General features: G+C 53.1%; 2 protein-coding genes across 3 annotated transcripts in view; one reads left to right on the top strand and one right to left on the bottom strand.

Annotated features, from left to right (window-relative positions):
* Positions 1-4929, bottom strand: part of LOC127607805 (chemokine-like protein TAFA-1) — a 55106-nt gene extending 50177 nt beyond the window's left edge. Inside the window, exons 1-2 of one of the 2 annotated variants that reach the window (XM_052076478.1) lie at positions 4341-4929; positions 1990-2114 (exon numbers count right to left, since the gene is read on the bottom strand). In XM_052076478.1, coding sequence (XP_051932438.1) covers positions 1990-2113 — 124 coding nt within the window. In that variant the 5' untranslated portion in view covers position 2114; positions 4341-4929. The remainder of the gene's footprint in view (positions 1-1989; positions 2115-4340) is intronic. The other variant, XM_052076477.1, reaches the window with a different exon arrangement.
* The window catches only part of eogt (EGF domain-specific O-linked N-acetylglucosamine (GlcNAc) transferase), a 93308-nt gene extending 84640 nt beyond the window's left edge, over positions 1-8668 (top strand). The window contains 1 exon segment of the mRNA XM_052076463.1: positions 8519-8668. The gene's annotated coding sequence lies outside the window, so the exon portion shown is untranslated.
* The last annotated feature ends 13591 nt before the right edge of the window (positions 8669-22259 follow it).

Below are 22259 nucleotides of genomic sequence, written 5' to 3' on the forward strand. Positions count from 1 at the left end.
ACTTTGGCACCGACTTAGGGGGCCCCTAAGTCAGCCTGGGGTTCACGCACGAGGAGGTTCGAAGGCAACGCGTCGACGTCTAAGGGACTTTTCCGAGAAGGCCGCATCATCATCATCATCATCACACAGTCACGTCTATTTGAAACTGGAGCTGCTCTCCGATTACAAAATCAATTGAAGTAGAAAAATTCATCACAGCATTTCAATTGAGAGAAAAAAGTTCCTTTCAGTGGCACTTAGCGGCCGAGTAAGATCGATGTCAAAAGACGGTAAACTCGAGAAACGCTTCATTGCACAGCAGCGTGGAATTATGATTATTTTTTTTTTAAATGCATCCAAATCAAATCAGCAAGCACCAAACACGATTGGTCATCATCATCTCTCGGACGCCAGCAGATGACGAGGAAGAAATATCACAATTTATGATGGCCTGTTTTGTTCCAAGCAGGCTAAAACGCGAGACGTAGCGCCCGTGGCCGCCTGAACGAATGCTGCCATTGACGGCGTGTTCAGCCCTGAAGTTGAAATCAGTCTAGTGACATATGCAACAAATTTGATCTTTAAAATTTAAAAAAAAGGATCAAATTGTGTCCTGAACGAAGCTCCGATATCCTCCAGGGGTCCACGAAAATGTCAAACTGCCATCGGGAGGAAAATTCCGCCTGAATGAGCAAAGCGTGTACAGTCGACGCCTTCACGTTTTCAGCGAGGCTGACGGGACCGCGCCAACTCTTCAAAAGACACTGGACCCGTTCACTCCCAAAGACGTTTCTGAACGTCTTTTCAGACCTGGTCCAGAATTGGCTGCTACTGAATGAGTTAATGAGGCTCACGCGTACATTGTGGGCACCAAAAGCAAAATGGCCACTAGTCACCCCCCAAAAATAAACACTCCACTAGTAAGGAAAGCGGGCGGCCCGGTAAGTCCAGTGGTTAGCACGTGGGCTTCACAGTGCAGAGGTACCGGGTTCGATTCCAGCTCCGGCCTCCCTGTGTGGAATTTGCATGTTCTCCCCGGGCCTGCGTGGGTTTTCTCCGGGTACTCCGGTTTCCTCCCACATTCCAAAAACATGCATGGCAGGCTGATTGGACGCTCTAAATTGTCCCTAGGTGTGAATGTGGCGTGGATGGTTGTTCGTCTCTGTGTGCCCTGCGATTGGCTGGCAACCGATTCAGGGTGTCCCCCGCCTACTGCCCGGAGACGGCTGGGATAGGCTCCAGCTACCCCCCCGCGACCCTAGTGAGGATCAAGCGGTTAGGAAGATGAATGAATAGTAAGGAAAGCTATTCTTTCCAAATTCCTTCCTATCGCTCATCCGCCAAGCCAATTAACAGCAACGAGACACTAAAAAAGCTTCCCGTCATCATTTGGATTTTTACACATCAGCGAAGAGCTACTGTAAGTCAATTTTCTGGCACGCTGCTTAAAGTCTCCGGCACATGAAAACAGGCCCGGATTTGGCTTTTTCTTTCTTTTCGTCCGCGCCTCAAGCGCAACGCGTGAAGGAGAGGGGGGGTAAAAGATCCGGCGGGCGGCGTCTGTTTAACAGCCGCTCAGCTTTGCGGAAAAAAGCCCCGCCAATGTCTGAGGGTTGGGCAAAGGGACGGAAGACTCATTGTTGGAGGCTTAAAGCAAGCCTTTTTGCTTTGCGACTAAAAAAAAAAAAAGCTCCCCTTTGCCAGAACTTAGCCCATTAGCAACGCTCGTAAGTTTTTTCATCATCGGAGAATGAAATCTGCCCCGAGCCGCTTCCTTCCTCGTCGGCCCCCGCGGCGCAGAAGGCGCCTCGGCTTAATTGCTCCATGTTTTCGCCACAAAAGAGGGAAAACATCATTGTCATTTCCAGCCCGGGCACGCAGATCAAAGCTCCCTCGGCTAACCGGCGCATTCGGGGGGGGGGGCTCGTGCCGCCGACTTCTTGTCACACCTCCCATCCCGACACCACAAAGCCACAAAAGCTCAAAACGGAAAAATTTGCGGATGCTTACCCAGGGTGAGAATGTCGGTGCGGGCGGGCCGGGCCAGGTGGTGCTGCTGGATGGACTGGTAGAGCGAAGCCTGCGACAGCAACAGGACGCTGAGGATGACCCCCACCGCCAAAAAACAGCCCATTCTGCGGAACGCCACACACGCTGGTCACATCGGGAACCGAACCTTCAGACAGCACATCGCGCTGCCGCGGTAGCATCGCGAGCAAATGGTTTTGACACGCCCATCCATCCATCCATCCATCCATCCATCCATCCATCATCTACCGCTTATCCGGGGCCGGGTCGCGGGGGCAACAGCTTTAGCAGGGAAGCCCAGACTTCCCTCTCCCTAGCTACTTCTTCCAGCTCTCCCCGGGGGATCCCGAGTCGTTCCCAGGCCAGCTGGGTGACATAGTCTCTCCAGCGTGTCCTGGGTCTTCCTCGGGGTCTCCTCCCGGTGGGACACCTCACCGGGGAGGCGCTCAGTAGGCATCCGAATCAGATGCCCAAGCCACCTCATCTGGCTCCTCTCGATGTGGAGGAGAAGCGGCTCGACACGCTCCCCCCCCAAAAAAAAGAATCGGGATGGAGAATGCTTGTGAAGCGGAATCCTCTCGGGTGGGCAAGATTGTCTGAAGGTAAGAGGGGCTGTTTTTCTTTGCTTAATGGGCATGCATTTTTAATCGCTTCCTGTTGCGTTGATGCAAACGTGGGCGGAGTTGCCCATCGATGCCGAATAATATGCATTAACGCTCGTGTTTATCGTCGCCTGACGGCTCAGTGATTTATATTGGAAGCGGCTCATCTTGTAGAAGGGGGGCCTTCGCTCTGTACAGGAGGCGATTCGCGCCGGATGGCCGAGTCGTTGCTTATTTCAATCGCCGCCATTGTTCGGCGTCGGGTTCTTCGTACCATTAAAAGCAAACGGGCGACTGCTCTTGCGGAGTCGCCAACTTTGGAGGAGAACCGTTTAGCGATCGTGACCCAGTGGGGGGGCAACCGCCGCATGCGTAGAAGCGTGACTGGGCGTCGCTTCCAATTGGCCGATTCGAAAATTCAAATTTTGGTTTCTCGCGGTGGGCTGACTGGAAGAGAGAGAGACAAAGATGTAACCGTGGCAACAATGTCCACAATCCTAGCGAGCTCGAGGAGCCGACTTTTGTGAGCCTCACCTCGCTGCCTTTGGGGACACCCTGGACCGCTCAACGTCAGCCCCCTCCCCCCATTTAGACGGACTTTCGCGCACACCTCAGAGTCTCCGCCGCAGAGGGCGTGCGCGTTTTGGGGACGTTTCCGCCTGGCCTCCTGTCTTCCATTGATCAAATACATGACACCCACAGATTGTGGGGGGGACGCCGTTGCCCGTTCCAAGTCTTCTTATCGTTTGGGTCGCCGTCGAAAACACCGCAACGGGATGCGGCGCGCTTTCTTGGAGCTGAACTGTGCTGGTCGAAAAAGCCCCGTTCACTCCGTCCTTAAATAAGAGCGGACCCATCGTTTTCATTCTCTTCCTCCACTGACTTGAACAAATGTCCCTTCCACTTCGGGCAAATATTTCATGACACTTTACACCAAAGTAGGATATCTCGTCAACATCGACATTTCCACTTGCCGCAGTTCTGGACTGAACGTCAAGCCAAAACCTTTCACAAATGACCATGAATGGAAAAGCTATGAAATGGCCGCCATTACAAAGACAGCAGCAAAGTCGAGCTGAGTTTGAAGGGTTTGATGTTGACATTGTTCATTCGTCCAAGAAAGTTTTTTTTTCACACGTAAAAAAAGAAGATTCGCAACCTTTTTCACCTCTTAAAGACAAATTAGAGAATGACTCGCCGTGTTGGTTCTTTGACATGAAAAAGGAGCCTTTGTTGTCGTAGTGAATGAATGTACCCTCCAACAGTCACCTGGTTGTACTTTGTACTTTGTACTTTTTCATCGAAAAGCATTTTTTTGGGCAATGGGATGATTGAAGATGCTCAAATCTTCACGTGCGGTGGAGCACCTCTATATATCGAACAGAAGCTCAAATTAGCCGTGCCGCCATCATGATGAACGTCATACTAAGGGGGAAGGAGAAACGAAAGCTTTCTCTCAAAACAACAACAACAAACCTTTTCTTGTTGTTTCTGGATTGTTTGTTTTAAAACTGTCAGCGCCCCCACCTCGACGAGAGGGCGGCTTTTTTTTTCGTCACTCCGGCGTGAAAAACGACGAAACTTTTTACATAAAGTAACGTATGGCACCTGAATCCAATCAGTGTGACCAACCCAACTCGACGTTTTTCTTTTTTTTTTTTTTTTTAGCTACAACAGCATGTGTCAAAATGCTGGTCAATTTCTAGCCCCCCCCCCCAACTCCCCCCTTACCTGAAGAGCGAGTTGAGGAGGACCAAGGCTCGGTTGAAACGGCGGACTCAGGCGTCTTGAAATTCGCCCATAGCGGGAAAAAAAACCTTCTCCCCGGGATTGCAGACGAGCACGACCCGGAAGAAAAAGAGGAAGAGGGGGGCTGCTCTCTTCTTTTCGTGCCCGGATAGTCCGTCCAGTAGGATCCGCGCCACACACCTCCTTGCAAAGAGTCACCAAAGCCAGCGGAGCCTCGGCTCGGTGTCACCCGCCGGACGGAGGAGGAGGAGGCGGCGACAGCGGCGGCGGCTCATCTCGTCACTGCTGCGTCGTCGGCTTCTCTTGTGCACTCTTTTTGTGCCTCCGTGTCTTAATCTCTCTCTCTCGGTTTTGAGGCCAACTCGTGTGTTGTGGGGAGCGGGGGCTTCTGCCCCTCGCACGAGTCTCACTCGATGCCACGCGTGCGGCGGAAGGCTCCCGAGAAACGGCTGCTCCGTCTTCCCTTGGCTGCGTCGGCTCGTTGGGCAGCCTCGGTCCTCTCTCCGAGACGCCAAGTTACAGCGTCTGGATGGCAGAGCCTCGGCGCTCGTGTGAGGGAGCGTGTGCCGAGCGCAAGTTGAGCCCAGCTGGGGAGAAGGGGAGGGAGAGACAGAGAGAGAGGGAGGGAGGGAGAGTTTTGACTCACATGCCTTGGAGCAAGACTGCCCATTTCCGCATGGACTCTTTTCATCCGCAAAGCAATGCTTGATGAAGCCGCTTTCCATTCTTGACATCCGAGCCCCCCGTCGGCAATGACGGGAGCCGCCTGCAAGTTTTGCCCGTCGGCCCCGAAGCGCGTTCGAGCGTATTCCGCGCGCAACGGCGTCAAAGAGGCTGCGGGATGACGCCCTGGCCGCCGTCACCCCGGAGCACTTGAGGCCCCGAGGGTCCTGTTCGTTCGCAGCGTTGTAGGTTTGCAATGCGAATTCATTCATTCATTCATTCATTCATTCATCTTCCAAGCCGCTTGATCCTCACTAGGGTTGCGGGGGGGGGGGGTGCTGGAGCCTATCCCAGCTGTCTTCGGGCAGTAGGCGGGGGACACCCTGAACCGCTTGCCAGCCAATCGCAGGGCACACAGAAACGAACAACCACTCGCACTCACACTCACACCTAGGGACAATTTAGAGCGTCCAAACAGCCTGCCATGCATGTTTTTGGAATGCGGGAGGAAACCGGAGCACCCGGAGAAAAGCCACGCAGGCCCGGGGAGAACATGCAAACTCCACACAGGGAGGCCGGAGCTGGAATCGAACCCGGTACCTCTGCACTGTGAAGCCGACGTGCTAACCACTGGACTACCGGGCCGCCCTGCAATGTGAATTGCAAATGCAAATGAATTCACTCACGATAAGACTTTCCAAAATGACCCCCCCTGTTGCCCACAGGCTGGATGAAGTATTTGAGATGTGATTGCCATATGAGGCGGTAACAGCTCAAGGCGTTCGCGCCCAATCCGCAAAAGGGCACGTGCGCTCGATGCGGCGGAAACGTCGGAAAAACGGGGGGCGAGAGGGAGAGGGGCCCCCGATGGACGATTGACATCCTCTTCGCGAGGTACCGGGGGGACATGATTGAATCTGGTCAGGTCGAAGGCGTTCGCGGAGCGCTGCCGACGAAGGGCCGAGCAAAAAGCTCTTCACCGGCACCCGGTCGCCGGCGTCCGGTCACAAGCACCCGGTCGCCGGCGCTCATTCATGTTCACGTCGGTGAGCCAAACCCAACTCGGCCACCAAAGCCGCTCACAAATGCGCACGAAATTCCCTCGGTTCGGTACGTCCGTTCAATTGGATCGCCGGAAAGTGACTCGGCGACAAAGGAAGGCGGAGAACGGCGGTCCAAAGCTACGAGATTGAAGCGAGCGGCCGCTGCGGAAGGAGAGGCAGCCTGAAAACAGCTCAACAAACGGCTCTGATTTATTCATGCGTCGACTTTTATGTCTCATTTTTTCCAACGCGCCTGCTTACCGGAGACGCGTGTTGTCATGTAAACAAGACCCCGCTCACCTCACCGGCTGCGCTGCGCGCTGCGCCGGCGCCTCGCGTTGCTTCATGTTATCATGACGACCGAAGCGGGGCTGCTCCGAATTCCAAGGGGGTGCTCATCGATGACAATGAGAGCCACCGTTGAGTTTTTACAGTTGGACACCTTTCATCCATCCATCCATCCATCATCTACTGCTTATCCGGGGCCGGGTCGCGGGGGCAACAGCTTTAGCAGGGAAGCCCAGACTTCCCTCTCCCTAGCTACTTCTTCCAGCTCTCCCCGAGGGATCCCGAGACGTTCCCAGGCCAGCTGGGTGATATAGTGTCTCCAGCGTGTCCTGGGTCTTCCTCGGGGTCTCCTCCCGGTGGGACATGCCCGGAACACCTCACCGGGGAGGCGCTGAGGAGGCATCTGAATCAGATGCCCACGCCACCTCATCTGGCTCCTCTCGATGTGGAGGAGAAGTGGCTCGACTCGGAGCCCCTCCCGGATGACCGAGCTTCTCACCTTATCTCTAAGGGAGAGCCCGGACACCCTGCGGAGAAAACTCATTTCGGCCGCTTGTATCCGGGATCTCGTTCTTTCGGTCACGACCCACAGCTCGTGACCATAGATGAGGGTTGGGACGTAGATCGACCGGTAAATTGAGAGCTTCGCCCTTTGGTGACACCAGTTGTACACCTTGCCAAACGCAAATAGCGCACGGCGGCCAACGACGCAAACGCTTCGACCGGTGGGGGGCTGTTCAACCCAGAAGGACGCGTTGGTCGTCTCATCGCTTTGACATCGGATCGGCGTTTCCACGAAGATGACTGCGATTCCGTGTACCGAGCCTCGAGAAGAGTTCACCTGCCCCCGTCAACCATAGCGGTTTAGTCGCTAATAAGGAGCCAGCTAGCTCTGCGGAAGCCTGACCTTGAACCCCGCCCATTTGAATCAGATGCGTTGCAACAGGGAGACTGGGAAAAGATTCAGGACCGAGGCCCTCCGGGACCGGAGTTCGGGCACACCTGGTCTACTGGGTCCCAGAGGGTCAAGACTCACCAAAGGGATCGAGTTCAGCCAATTAGACGGGGGCTGATTGGCAGCGAGTCTCCCGACTCGTACTCAAGTGACTCGTGCAAAAAATATGGCCGGGCCCCCGGATTTGATTTAGGCGGGCGGCTTAATGCTGCCCCATCGACTTCTCGATGAGGACCAGGATTCGGTCAAATTTACTTTACTCACTAATGTACGCCTGATGGCTCCAATATAGATTTGCCATAAAAGTAGATGAGCATAAATATTGCTCAATTTTAAAACATTTATGAGTGAAATCTAATGCCCGGCTTCAAACAATAAAGGCGACGTTGAAAGTGGGAAATCTTCCAACTCGGCGTAACAGACGGCTTTTTTCTTTTTTTTTTTTACTAGCGTGCTTGTAAATCTGCTCCTCATCTAGCCTGGCAGCACAACGACGGACTGAGGAAAATGTATTTATGAATGTCTAGCAGTCATTACTGACCCTTTTGAAGAAAAAAAAAAAGTGGAATGGAAGCAAGATTGTATTTTCACCAGACAGGAAAGGAAAAACGTCACAGCATTGGACCAGTGGTGTCCAGACTACGGCCCTGGGGCCATTTTGCGGCACACCGTTCTTGTTTCAGCAGTCCGCGACGATTTGACATGGACTGCACGGTTAGCCAAAAAATGTGAAGGTGGGCAGAGTGAGAAGGAACGGGTGGGGGGGGGTGTACTGTCAAACATTTCTCTCTATTCAAAGCCAGCAATGAACCATTTACGAGTCAAAGAAGAACACAGTTTAGCTTTGAAACACTCTCGAGCAGGGGTGCCCCAACTTTTTGGATCGAAGATTTACTTTTCAATCAAGTAACCTCACGAGATCTACCCTTACCGGCGCACACACACACACACACACACACACACAAATTTAAGATTTACCTGCTTTATTTTTTTTTTAGTTTTATTTTTTTACATTTTTTTTGGGTGAAAATGAGACTGACAAGATGATTAGTGTGCAGTGTATATTAACACAAAAAATATACTACTAACATGACACACAAAGACACACAAATGGTTGTTTGTGGGCGGCCCGGTAGTCCAGTGGTTAGCACGTGGGCTTCACAGTGCAGAGGTACCGGGTTCGATTCCAGCTCCGGCCTCACTGTGTGGAGTTTGCATGTTCTCCCCGGGCCTGCGTGGCTTTTCTCCGGGTGCTCCGGTTTCCTCCCACATTCCAAAAACATGCGTGGCAGGCTGATTGGACACTCTAAATTGTCCCTAGGTGTGAGTGTGAGTGTGAATGGTTGTTCGTTTCTGTGTGCCCTGCGATTGGCTGGCAACCGATTCAGGGTGTCCCCCGCCTACTGCCCGAAGACAGCTGGGATAGGCTCCAGCACCCCCCGCGACCCTAATGAGGATCAAGCGGTACGGAAGATGAATGGTTGTTTGTTTTTTTTCTTCTCGACACTCCTCGGATCTACTTGGGACCTGTCTTAGATCTACCGGTAGATCAGGATCGACCTAGTGGGCACCCCTGCTCTAGAGCAAGAATGTCCAAATGTTTTGGTTTGAGGGCCCCCCCGAGACAAAAATTGGAAGAATGAAAGGCCACTTTCAGTTCTTCCACTTTTTGACTCAAGTCAGTCGAGGAAGCAATGTGGTCTTATTTGTATTGTCGAGTTCATTTCATCAGCTTTCTGTCCAAGGTGTTCTGGCAAATAGGTTTTTGGGGGGGGTGGCCAACAGCCCTCCGTCTCACTGAGTAGATGCGGCTCTGGACTGAACGGCAGACCAATCCCTTCTCAACATAAAAAACAACAAACTGGAATTAAGTGAGCATTTTTCAAACTGTTACTTGACACCTTCATCAATGGAAAGTTGATGACGTGACCCAGACAATCCAAACAATCCGGAGCCGCTTTTGAGCGGGTTCGAAAAAACGGACCAATTTGAAATTGGGCCACTCATCCTTCCCCTTCTCTGTCGCCGGCCCTGTAAGGCAAACTTTTCGACACCCCCACTTCGGACGCTTCGACGCTTGTCTTAGTCTCTCATTTCCTGTAGTACACGTTGGGGGGGCGGGGGGGGGGGGGGTGTTTGAGCAAGAGCTGCTTTTGCGCTAATATAGCTGGGATTGGGGTCAGGCAGAGGACGTGCGCTCGTGTCGCACGCATGAGTGGTCAGGAGTCAATGAGGTAGACTCGGTGCGAGAGAACAGAACACGGTGGTGATCAGCTCCAATTTCCTGCTAAATCCCGTCTCCTGACCCATCGACCCGAGCCGGACGCGCAACCGGAGTGCACTCCGCTTAGAAAGCTTGATTTCGATGAGCGACACGGACTTGGTTTTCGAGAATCGAACCGACGGTACGACGGACGGAAGAAACGCGGGTATTCGGATTTATTGCACTTAGCTTGCGGCAATGCCAAGCGCCAGCCAATCCAGGAAATGCGTGTCGGCCGGCGCTTGGCATCTCTTGCAAAAATGAGGGGGGGGGGGGGGGGTTTCATACCAGTTTCGGTCAACGCTCACTCCTCGGCGGATGCGATTGGCGCTGCATCTCACCTCCCCCGTTGCCACGCGTTGAATGATTGCGCCGCATAAATAATCGATGCCTACGGGCAAGGCTGCCCGACTAATCGTGTGATGTTGACTCAACATGAGGTCTGACTAATCAGCAGACGATCGAGCGTCTAGCGAGTCACCGAAGGTCACTCCCAAATCAACTCATTGCCCCTCCCCCCTACTCTGCTCGCAGCCAAGTGTACAGCAGCGAGTTATTGACACGCGCGTCTCTCAGACGGACGCCTCGGACCTGCATTTTCACGATTCGCTCTTCCCGCGGCTCGGCGGATGACGTCAGAACCCAGCGAAGTCAAAAAGACGTCTGCAGATCAAGGAGTCGGGTGTCAAGCGGACACCCCGATGACATCATCAACGAGCGGCCATTGACACCGCATCAGTCTAAGGGCGTTCTGGAGGTTTGAGTCGGGAAGGCTGACGCCGTACAGCACAAACAAGGCATTTGCGCCGTGGCCTCGTATCTGCGAAGCCGTAAAATTCGGAATTCATGTACTCAAATCTGTAATGAGTCATTAAAAAAAAAAACCTCAAATGACAAGCCTGCACTGCAAAGAGCCGGGGCTGAAAAAAACGACCGGCGTTTTCACAGGCGCATTTTATCGCTGTATATTTCACGCAGTAAATGTGGCAACAACCCGTCCAGGGCCGGCAAAATTTAGGACACCGAGCGGCCAGCCCATTTCATTTGAAGTCACGCCTGATCTTCTCCGTGTCATCCATCCATCCATCCATCATCTACCGCTTATCCGGGGCCGGGTCGCAGGGGCAACAGCTTTAGCAGGGAAGCCCAGACTTCCCTCTCCCTAGCTACTTCTTCCAGCTCTCCCCGGGGGATCCCGAGTCGTTCCCAGGCAAGCTGGGTGACATAGTCTCTCCAGCGTGTCCTGGGTCTTCCTCGGGGTCTCCTCCCGGTGGGACATGACCGGAACACCTCACCGGGGAGGCGTTCAGGAGGCATCCGAATAAGATGCCCAAGCCACCTCATCTGGCTCCTCTCGACGTGGAGGAGAAGCGGCTCGACTCGGAGCCCCTCCCGGATGACTGAGCTTCTCACCTTATCTCTAAGGGAGAGCCCGGACACCCTGCGGAGAAAACTCATTTCGGCCGCTTGTATCCGGGATCTCGTTCTTTCGGTCACGACCCATAGCTCGTGACCATAGGTGAGGGTTGGGACGTAGATCGACCGGTAAATTGAGAGCTTCGCCCTTTGGCTCAGCTCCTTCTTCACCACGACAGACCGATACAACGTCCGCATCACAGCAGACGCTGCACCGATCCGCCTGTCGATCTCTCGCTCCCTCCTACCCCCACTCGTGAACAAGACCCCAAGATACTTGAACTCCTCCACTTGGGGTAAGATCTCCTCCCCGACCCGCAGGGGGCACTCCACCTTTTTCCGACTGAGGACCATGGTTTCAGATTTGGAGGTGCTGATTTTCATCCCAACCGCTTCACACTCGGCTGCGAAACGCTCCAGTGAGAGTTGGAGAGCCCCGTTTGTCAAATCAATAGAAAAAAAAAGAAAAAGAGAGCGATTTATGCTGGGCGATGTTCGTTTGCTGTGGAAAATTGCGCTCCATTTGTTTCTATTAATCGGCAGTGCACATTTTTCACAAATGAGCCTCCTCGTCAATGTTTCCATCCATCCATCCACTTTGTGAGAAAAAGAAGGCACATCTAAACCTTAAACGGAGCCCTAGCGGCTAGCGCTTGCGTCACATCGCTATCCGTGCTAGCTGGTGTCGAAAAAAAAATGGCCGCCTAGCGCTTGAGAAGGCAGCAGAGCGTCATGACAAAACTGGAAACAATGATGTGTCGTCAACGAGTCCTCACATTTAGCTCACTCAGCTTATCAAGTTCTTTCAATGCTTTTTTTTTGGGGGGGGGGGGGGGATTTCGCTGTATTTTTGGAACGTTGCCATTTTATTGAAGCTTAGCTCTTAGCTTCCATGTGTAGCGAAGCGTCATTTCAAGCGGAACAATTTGCCCGACACTGATCTTATGTTATGTTAGCTGCTATTTTATTGTATGAGGCTAAAATCGGGCACGACCGAGCCGGGAGTGGAGAAGCGAAACTGATTCAATTGCCCACCGAGAGGATGTTACGGGAGAAAGAAATCTAAGCTGAAGACTCCCCGGGGTGCCCCCATCTTCTATTTCAGCTCGCTCTGCACACCGCACACTTAATGGCCGTACTTTTGCCCGGCGCTGTCATTGGCGCTCAAGTGTCAGAGGAGCGCTCGGACGCGCCCCTCCTGACGCCGCCAAGGCTTAATTACAGATCCCGAATCCCTCCTGGTGACAGCACGAGCCCCCCCACAAACAAGAGCTGGATGTTTTGCTTGGGTTGTGACTATTTCACACCCCCACCCCCAAACTCCCATCCCCTCCCGTCACATCGCAGTAGAGTAATAAAGCGCTTTTGTGCTCTATTTGCCACGAATGATGTCTGCAGCCCACAAATGTCAGTGCTGGATTTGCGCAGATGAAATGAGACGCGTGATATACGACGACAGAAAAGCACCAACGCGTTGCCGTTTGGCTTCGGCACAGCGGCCAAAAGCGCACTCGTGATGATTTGCCGCCGTCGACAACCTGTTTCCAACCATCAATCTTTGTGCGGGCGAGTTCTCCCATGAGATTTGGGAGGTCGGGGGGGGGGGGGGGGGGGCGGATATATTGCTCGTTTTATCCCAGATGATTCATCTGCGGCTCCTCTCAAATATATTTTCCCCCCCAAATCTTCCGGAGCAAGTGTGTCGGTTTAAACGGAGTAAATCATTGAGATGATGAACGAGCAATAAGAATTACGATGGTGCGCGCTTCCCATTTGTTTATCCATCCATCCATATTCCGAACCGCTTGATCCTCACTTGGGTCGCGGGGGGTGCTGGAGCCCATCCCAGCCGTCTCCGGGCAGTAGGCGGGGGACACCCTGAATCGGTTGCCAGCCAATCGCAGGGCACACACAGAGACGAACAACCATCCACACCCACACTCACACCTAGGGACAATTTAGAGCGTCCAATCAGCCTGCCACGCGTGTTTTTTGGAATGTGGGAGGAAACCGGAGCACCCGGAGAAAACCCACGCAGGCCCGGGAAGAACATGCAAACCCCACACAGGGAGGCCGGAGCTGGATTTGAACCTGGTACCTCTGCACTGTGAAGCCCACGTGCTAACCACTGGACTACCGGGCCGCCGTCCGTTTGTTTATTCGGGTTTTTTTTTTCTCTCTCTTTGGGTTTGCTGTTGGCTGACGTGGACCTTGATGCTTCCAAGCCGTATCGACGGCCTCACACCCACCGGCGCCACCCGCGTTCAGGAGACCCTTCAAGCACATCGGAGCAGCGTCGAGCTAAAATTGGCTGGCGCTATCGAAAGCTTCTAGTGATTAGCCTCCATGCCAGAGGCTTCGTGCCGCAAAGACTAATTAGCTTGATTAACCTGCACTCCAGATAAAAGCATTTGCTCTCTCGTCATTGAAATGCAGATTTCTGGCACGTCCTGTAGCTGGCGCCCCACGGCCGTCTTGCGGCTCATTCTTCTCTGCATTTGATATGCTCGGCCGCAGACATCCCACTTTTTTGGGGTTGTTTTTTTGGGTTCCTGCTGTGATTTTAGGATCACATGTCCACCTCACATGTTACCTCCGTGCCCGCGTGGGTTTTCTCCAAGTACCCCGCTTCCCTCCCTCCTTCCCGAAACACGGGCGGTAGGTTGACAGAACGCTGGAAATTGTCCCTTGGCGTGATCGTGAGCGGGGATGATTGTTTGTCCACGCGTGTCCCTCCGATTGGCCGGCGACCAGTTGAGGACGTACTCGGCCGACTGCCCGAAGTCATATGGGGTGACTTCCTCCTCATGATGAAGCTCTTCCTGGAAGCCATATTTCGAAGCACACGTTGTTACCGTTGTGTTGATGGGGATGCCAAAGAAATTCCAGCCGCTGGAAGGTACCGGAGCTGGAATTGAACCCGGTACCTCTGCACCGTGAAGCCGACGTGCTAACCACTGGACTACCGGGCCGCCCACTCCTGAATTTCATTCATTCATCTTCCGAGCCGCTTGATCCTCACTAGGGTCGCGGGGGGTGCTGGAGCCTATCCCAGCCGTCTCCGGGCAGTAGGCGGGGGACACCCCGAATCGGTTGCCAGCCAATCGCAGGGCACACATAGACAAACAACCATCTACGCCCACACTCACACCTAGGGACAATTTAGAGTGTTCAATCAGCCTGCCACGCATGTTTTTTGGAATGTGGGAGGAAACCGGAGCACCCGGAGAAAACCCACGCAGGCCCGGGGAGAACATGCAAACTCCACACAGGGAGGCCGGAGCTGGAATCGAACCCGGTACCTCTGCACTGTGAAGCCGACGTGCTAACCACTGGACTACCGGGCCGCCGCGTTGTCAACTCATTTTGCATATTATTTCCCCCCCCCCCCCCCCCCCCCCACACTGTTTGGTTCTCCCGGGCATCAGGTCTTCAGGATTAAAATAAATGAGCGCTGACGTGATTGGCTTTGTTTGGTATCGCCGAGAAAGTGACGGGCTGCGGGGTTTGACAGAAAGGCGCCGCGGGAGCCATTTTAGGCCCGTTTGCCCAAATGAGAAGATATCGGCGTTTCACCCGGAGGGGTCCCAGCCCGTCGTGAATGACCTTTTCAAAGGCAGAGGGTGAATTCATTGTGTCGAAAGGCACAAAGCGGGCTACGGGCGCTTTGTTCTCCAAAGTGTTCCGGCTGCATAAATCAAAGGGGTAAAGATTATGATATCCGTCCTTTTGCACAAATGACAAAAGCCTGGCTTGGGAAACGGCTGCTAGGCGGCTAGTTACTGTATGCGAGGACATATTGGAGCCCCTTGTGCCATCTCGGGAGATATGCTATCAACGCAAGTCACCGTCGACATCAAAGCAAAGCAGGCATGAAGCGAGGCCTTCAGAGTCCTGACAGATTCTAGCTCAGAGTGAGCACTCAGTGGCGTCTTTTGGAGGTGCCAGGTTGGGAAGAGTCCAGCCACGTGCCCCAAAACAGACTAAGCTGTCTGGAGAACACAAGCTAACGCCACAAATGTCCGTGTCCTTGTTTCTTTGGAGGTTGCCCTTGGAAGGAGACCTCCTATTTTGGGGGCAACGTAGGCACGGACGGGGTCACGTGAGGCTGCGAGCCATCCGACCGTCAATCCTCATTTCATCTAAGGTGAAAGCGCGGAACCCGTGTGGAGGAGGCGGAGCAGCGGCGTGAGTCTGGAAGCGGGAGGCGCTGATGCTCGCTGACAGAAATAGGTCCAGCGTATCGGGGAACACATTGCCTGCTTAAAAGAGAGCTCGTGTCATTTCTCTCGCAGCTCCTGTTCTTGTGCAAATAAATGCACTTGAATGTGGACTAAAAAACAAACAAACCCGTGTTTGAATGGTCTTGATTCACTGCAGTGTTTTTGAAGAGAATTGGTGTTCTTCATCTTTCAAATCCGTTAATGTTATATTTGTATCTTCAAATAGCGAGAAAAGTCACAGTGCAGAGGTACCGGGTTCGATTCCAGCTCCGGCCTCCCTGTGTGGAGTTTGCATGTTCTCCCCGGGCCTGCGTGGGTTTTCTTCGGGTACTCCGGTTTCCTCCCACATTCCAAAAACATGCGTGGCAGGCTGATTGGACACTCTAAATTGTCCCTGGGTGTGAGTGTGAGTGCGAATGGTTGTTCGTTTCTGTGTGCCCTGCGATTGGCTGGCAACCGATTCAGGGTGTCCCCCACCTACTGCCCGAAGACAGCTGGGATAGGCTCCAGCACCCCCCGCGACCCTGGTGAGGATCAAGCGGCTCGGAAGATGAATGAATGAAATAGCGAGAAAAGCTCGCCAGTAGAGAAACAAATGTAGCAGTCGTGATGGCAGCCATTTTCCTGCCTCCCTGCCTTCTCACTTCTTCACCTTTTTAACGAAGCTTTTGCATGTCAAATGCCATTTTTTGTATTTTTAAGGTGATGCTGAAAAATGGATGGCGGGACACCAAAGAACGGGGCAATTTCTCTGAATCAAGGATCATTCAAGTTTAGAGGCCAAAATAGTTTCCTCCCCTTGGTGCTGATTGAGGAAGACCTCGCCGTCATGATCCTCAAGTAACTGTTTGAAAACTGGTCACCTGACGACAGTTTGTTCTTTTTGGGGGGGTTGTGAAAGTGGAGACGGGATTTGGTGGTCGTTAAGTGCAGAGCCGGATCTAGGCACAATCGAGGGCTTTTGGCCACCCCTGAAAAAAGTCGACAATCCAAACAATCTGGAACTGCTTTCGGGACCGACTTGAGTTTCAAAAAGCGGAAGAATTTGAAAGCGGCCCTTTTCGTCCTTCCGTATTTTTCTGTAGGCGGACGGTCCTCCGACGCCAAAGTTAGGACAGCCCCGGTCTCTGCTATCGCAGAGCGCATCTGCATCCAATCGATAGCCGATCGCCATTGTCCAACTTCGACGGGGAAATGAAGCTCATTCATCTTTGTTCTTTGGGATCTGGGGCTTGAAAAAGAGCGGGGCACAAATTGATCCCCAGGTCAGCGGAAATCAAATGTTGAAAAATAAATAAAACATGGATGGGCAAGGGGGGGGGGGGACTCCTGTTCGCTTTGCGCTCTTCCATGTTTTATACATCAGCCTTCCGTCAAGGTCGAACACGGCTGAGAGTGACGCTCATTCCAGTTTGAGAAAACACTCATCTCTGTTTTACAAGGTATCTTATGAAAGTGGATTGCTCCTTTCTTACGATGGCTCATGAAAGATTGGGGGAGTGGGGCGGGGGGTGCAGGGGGGGTCTCACAGGTGCCTCTCCCCCATTTTGAAGCGCTCCTAAAGTAAATCCGAGCACCACTAAAATTTGAGAGATCTGGACGTGCTGTTGACGCAATGGCCTCTTTTTTTTCTTCTTTTTTCTTTACAAGCCAAGAGTCAACCACCATACGAGATTTTGTAGAAATTTTTCATATTTTCACACAAACGGTCTCCCCCTTTTGTCTCGATTCACACCATCCTTCATCCTGGCTTTTTTTTTCCTTTTCCATCAACGCCCTCATTTTATTCATTCATTCATTCATCTTCCTAACCGCTTGATCCTCACTAGGGATGCACTAGGGGTGCTAGAGCCTATCCCAGCTGTCTCCGGGCAGTAGGCGGGGGACACCCTGAATCGGTTGCCAGCCAATCGCAGGGCACACAGAGACAAACAACCATTCGCGCTCACACTCACACCTAGGGACAATTTAGAGCGTCCAATCAGCCTGCCATGCATATTTTTGGAATGTGGGAGGAAACCGGAGCACCCGGAGAAAACCCACGCAGGCCCGGGGAGAACATGCAAACTCCACACAGGGAGGCCGGAGCTGGAATCGAACCCGGTACCTCTGCACTGTGAAGCCCACGTGCCAACCACTGGACTACCGGGCCGCCCCCTCATTTTATTGTCAAAAGCAAACATGCGCACCATTCCTCGCACTTCACAAAAGGTTTTTCTTTGCCGATATTTCATTTGAGGAATGAAATCCAATCGCTACGCCGGTGGTCCAGGAACAAGAAGTTTCATTGTTGCGCACAAACGGCAAAAATAGAAGGATGGCTGAAGGAGATGGAAGTCAGACAGCCAGATGAGCGAGTGGGCGGACCCGCGAAAAAGCAGCGGCGCGATGCGGGCGGGTTCACGGGTGCGGAGCAGGCCGCCAAACAGAAGGCGCGTGAGTGGGTGATGAGACATATGGGGAAGAAGGGTGCGGAAAAGAACATTACTCACGACAGACAGAATAAAGGACGTGGCTAACGAGTGGAGCAGGCAGTATGGCTAATGCAAAACGGGGCGATGAAAAATAGACCCGAGGGAGGTGCGTGGGTGCAGAGCTGCCGGGCGGGGGTGAATGACGTCATCGACGAGTTGCTGAAAGACATGCAGCAAGTTTTAGAAAGCAAAAATCAAGAGCGGCGGCCCGGTAGTCCAGTGGTTAGCACGTGGGCTTCACAGTGCAGAGGTGCCGGGTTCGATTCCAGCTCCGGCCTCCCTGTGTGGAGTTTGCATGTTCTCCCCGGGCCTGCGTGGGTTTTCTCCGGGTGTTCCGGTTTCCTCCCACAGGAGTCCAATCACCGGACTCGTCTCTTTGCGTCTCCTCACAGTTTGACCCGGATCATTTCCAAATGTTGTCGACAAATGTAACCTCCTCCAGTGTATCGCTAGCTTGTTTGTTTGTAGATTGAAGACAAGTAGCCCAGATGGGTTCTTGCGACCGGCCCACTTTGTGAAAATCAGCCCACGGATTGTCCCCGGGGCCTGCCATAAATCACACAATAAAAAAGGAGTGAGTTGGCGCGGCGTTTGGGAGTTAGCCCCATTATTTGAACATTAGCCATCGCCGATCAGCTCCATTGTCATTTTCAGCTGCATCCCCCGATGAACGATTTCAGGCCATCTGCTCGCTACGCCGCGCCGATCGGACTTTGTCGGAATCAGATGTATGTGTCGGGCCAAGACTGGAGTCACGTTGTCATGGGAGACGGAGAGTTCTGCCTGCCATCACAGGGTTGTTGATTTGCACGTCTGTAACATGTACCTAGCAGGAAAAAAACGATGTCCCCCCCCCCGCCCCCCCCCGCCCGCCCCTCCTGCTCTTTGTGTCAAATTGTGAAGGCTTTCAGCTGCAACGTGAATGTGCCCTTGTCTTTCCATCTGGCTGTCCTGGCTCCATCTCTCGTTCCTCGGTCGGCTCTGCCCGTTTCTGCACAGGCGTTACCTTTCCGTCCCTTTCTCCTCCGCCCTTGGCAGAACCAAATTTCCTTCGCCGGTGCGCCTCTTTCATGCTGCCTTTCTCCCCGCAAACGCCATTGTTTGCCTCCTTCGGAAACTGGCTTTGCCCTCCCCCCGGTCCCAGAAGGATGAACATGGACTGCGCATTTCTTCGCCAGCCTGCGATACAAGGCTGCATTCACTCGGTTTCCCCCCACCCCCCCTCCGGGGAGCGGTGAGCGGCAGCGCCGTGGGGCTCTCCCCAAGGTCATGACAGACAGGAATTGTCTACCTTCATTCATTCTGACGGGGGTGGGGGGGTTGCCAAGTACTCCTTGGCATCGCCGAGTCGCCCAGGTGTTATTTCAGATTACAGCGTGCGCTCACACAGGCAAATGGACGCACGCTAATCAGGTGAGTTGAATGGAGACACATCTCCCCCCCCCCTCAACCCCCCCGCTAGCCCAATTGATCACCCTCAGGGCCACTTTTCCTTGAGGCTCTGTGACAAGAAAGGGAGCCCAAGTGTGACTTCGAAGTAACAGGACAGACGGCTGCAGTGAAGATAGTCGGCCCAAATCCCAATTTGAGCGACTTGCCAAACGTGACAACGGGACACTCGGACAACTCCTTTGACGTCCAGGATAAATCTCTCTGGAGACGTACGGGTGGGTAGAGAAACGCGTTCTCTGCTGTTGCCTCGTCAGCAAGAAAATCCGTCGGGTGAAGAATTCTGCGACCGCAATAGCACGACAACGGGCAGGTATCAGAATCAGAATCATTATTGGCCAAGTATGTAGTATTTTAGAGTAACCGGTAGTTTTGTAGTACCATTTTGTAGTACAAGGAGAGTGACTACGTCAGTGACTGCTTAAGGAGTTAATAGCTAGAGGGAAGAAGCTGTTTAAGTGTCTACTGGATTTGCTGCGCATGGATGTGTAGCGTCTGCCTGAGGGGAGTGGCTGGAAAAGGTGGTGGGCAGGATGCGGAAAATCCAGGAGGATTTTCCGTGCCCTTGTCTTGATTCTTGCAGTCTGCAAGTCCTCATGAGTGGGTAGGGTGGTGCCAACGATATTTTTCTGCCGTCCTAACTGTCCGTTGAAGTCGGATTTTAATCGTTGAAGCTAACACTTGGTGTAGTTGATTGAAGAGTCTTCGCAAAGTCACTCGGAGGAAGTCCGGGAGTCAATTTTGTACCGGTCCAAACGAGCAGATAGGAAACAGGCGGGTGATGAGCTGACGAGTCTCAGGTGTGAGGTGCGTAGCGCCCCGGCTAGCCCCTCCCTAACAAATTCAAAGCAACGGCCGAGGCGCCGTTTCGCCCGCAATCGGGAAATATCTCAAGCCGTCGGAGCAAGCGTTGACAATGAGCGTTGGGTTTGCATTCCTGCGGGTGCGAAGCAAAGCGTCGGCAGAAATCTGAAAGGCTTCACCGCTCCCCGAGTCACTGAACAAATAACGTGAGCCGCATTACCGCCAAGAGCGCGTCCAAGAACATATCGAGGTGGATTTACATGGCGTTGTGTTGAAGAAAATGCCACCGCGCCTTCCTTCTCCAATAACAATCCCGCCGCAAGGCAAACGCAAGTAAAGCCTGAAGGATGGCTCTAATTTATTGCAAATGCAGTCCTTCCACATGAGTAGACTGTAAATCAAATGTTAGCACCCAATCTCGCGGAAATTGCTCTGCGGGCTGCCGCGTCCCCACCGGAGTCATGCGGGTCTCGCGTACAGCGGCTCCATTCCCAAATCACATCTGTGCGCGAGGGCTTGAGCGCTGAAAGATGGCAGCGCCGCTCCAAGCATTTTTTTTTTTTTTGTCGCATGAGGACGTGTCTTGCTGTATGTAAGTCCCCGGCGTCTACCAACTTATTCATACATACAAAGCCACACGTTTGTATACGGCATCATATAAATATACTGTGGCTAGCTTTTTTTTTTTTGTAGTCAATTTGTTTTGTTGGATGACTTGTTGTTGATGGACAGAATTTCTAGGCGCAGCCGAAGCGTTGAGGGGGTCCGTTTTGGGGGCCTCAGTATTACATCCCTGCTTTTTGCAGATGATGTGGTGCTGTTGGCTCCTTCAAACGGCGCTCTCCAACTCTCACTGGAGCGTTTCGCAGCCGAGTGTGAAGCGGTTGGGATGAAAATCAGCACCTCCAAATCTGAAACCATGGTCCTCAGTCGGAAAAGGGTGGAGTGCCCCCTCCGGGTCGGGGAGGAGATCTTGCCCCAAGTGGAGGAGTTCAAGTATCTTGGGGTCTTGTTCACGAGTGGGGGTAGGAGGGAGCGGGAGATCGACAGGCGGATCGGTGCAGCGTCTGCTGTGATGCGGACGTTGTATCGGTCTTTCGTGGTGAAGAAGGAGCTGAGCCAAAGGGCGAAGCTCTCAATTTACCGGTCGATCGACGTTCCAACCCTCATCTATGGTCACGAGCTATGGGTCGTGACCGAAAGAACGAGATCCGGGATACAAGCGGCCGAAATGAGTTTTCTCCGCAGGGTGTCCGGGCTCTCCCTTAGAGATAAGGTGAGAAGCTCAGTCATCCGGGAGGGACTCAGAGTGGAGCCGCTTCTCCTCCACATCGAGAGGAGCCAGATGAGGTGGCTTGGGCATCTGATTCGGATGCCTCCTGAGCGGCTCCCCGGTGAGGTGTTCCGGTCATGTCCCACCGGGAGGAGACCCCGAGGAAGACCCAGGACACGCTGGAGAGACTATGTCACCCAGCTTGCCTGGGAACGACTCGGGATCCCCCGGGGAGAGCTGGAAGAAGTGGCTAGGGAGAGGGAAGTCTGGGCTTCCCTGCTAAAGCTGTTGCCCCCGCGACCCGGCCCCGGATAAGCGGTAGATAATGGATGGATGGATGGATGGATGGACTTGTTGTGGGACGCATGATTGAGTGGACATAAGAAAAAAAAAACAAGCGGCCTGCATTGACTTCCTCTTGCTGTTGACGATTATGCACATTGGTCGGCACAGAGTCGGAGTAGAAACCGGGGCGGCGTGATGTTTTCTGATTGGCTAAATAGCTTTGCTCACACAGTCCTCCAAAGTCCTCATTACATGGCACATCTTGAAAGGTCACTGGAGGAAGGAGGAGGGTGGGTGGTGGGGGGGGGGGGCAAAGCCATCATAAAGAGCGCAGGGCAAGAGATGAGATTGGCCTTGGTGTCAGCATGGTCGGAAAGGGAAGACAAAGCGCAGGAGAAGAGAAGCATGCTTCGGAGGACCTTTGACTTTGCGCCCACAACTACTTCCTGTACGTATGTTTGCTGACTTTATTAAAAGGTTTATGGAAATTCCTGGTTTGGTTCTCGTCCATGCCGTCTTCCAAGTGATATGCTGCATTCCAATGTTTGCGATGTTTGGGAACGTGAAAGTCAAAGTTGCAGAGTCGGAATCATTTTCGGCCAGCGTTTTCTTGGGCCGGGCGGCCGTTTTCTACTCTCTGAGCCTCTCCCAGCTGACCGGGCGAGAGGCGGGCGACACCGCCGAGTGGTCGCGATCCAATCACAAATTGAAAACAATCGTCACACGCCGGCGGGTCGCTTCCCGCTTCAACTTTCCAGGCGCCGG

The sequence above is a fragment of the Hippocampus zosterae genome, chromosome 9 (assembly GCF_025434085.1).
Source record: "Hippocampus zosterae strain Florida chromosome 9, ASM2543408v3, whole genome shotgun sequence".
Classification (NCBI taxonomy): Eukaryota; Metazoa; Chordata; class Actinopteri; order Syngnathiformes; family Syngnathidae; genus Hippocampus; species Hippocampus zosterae.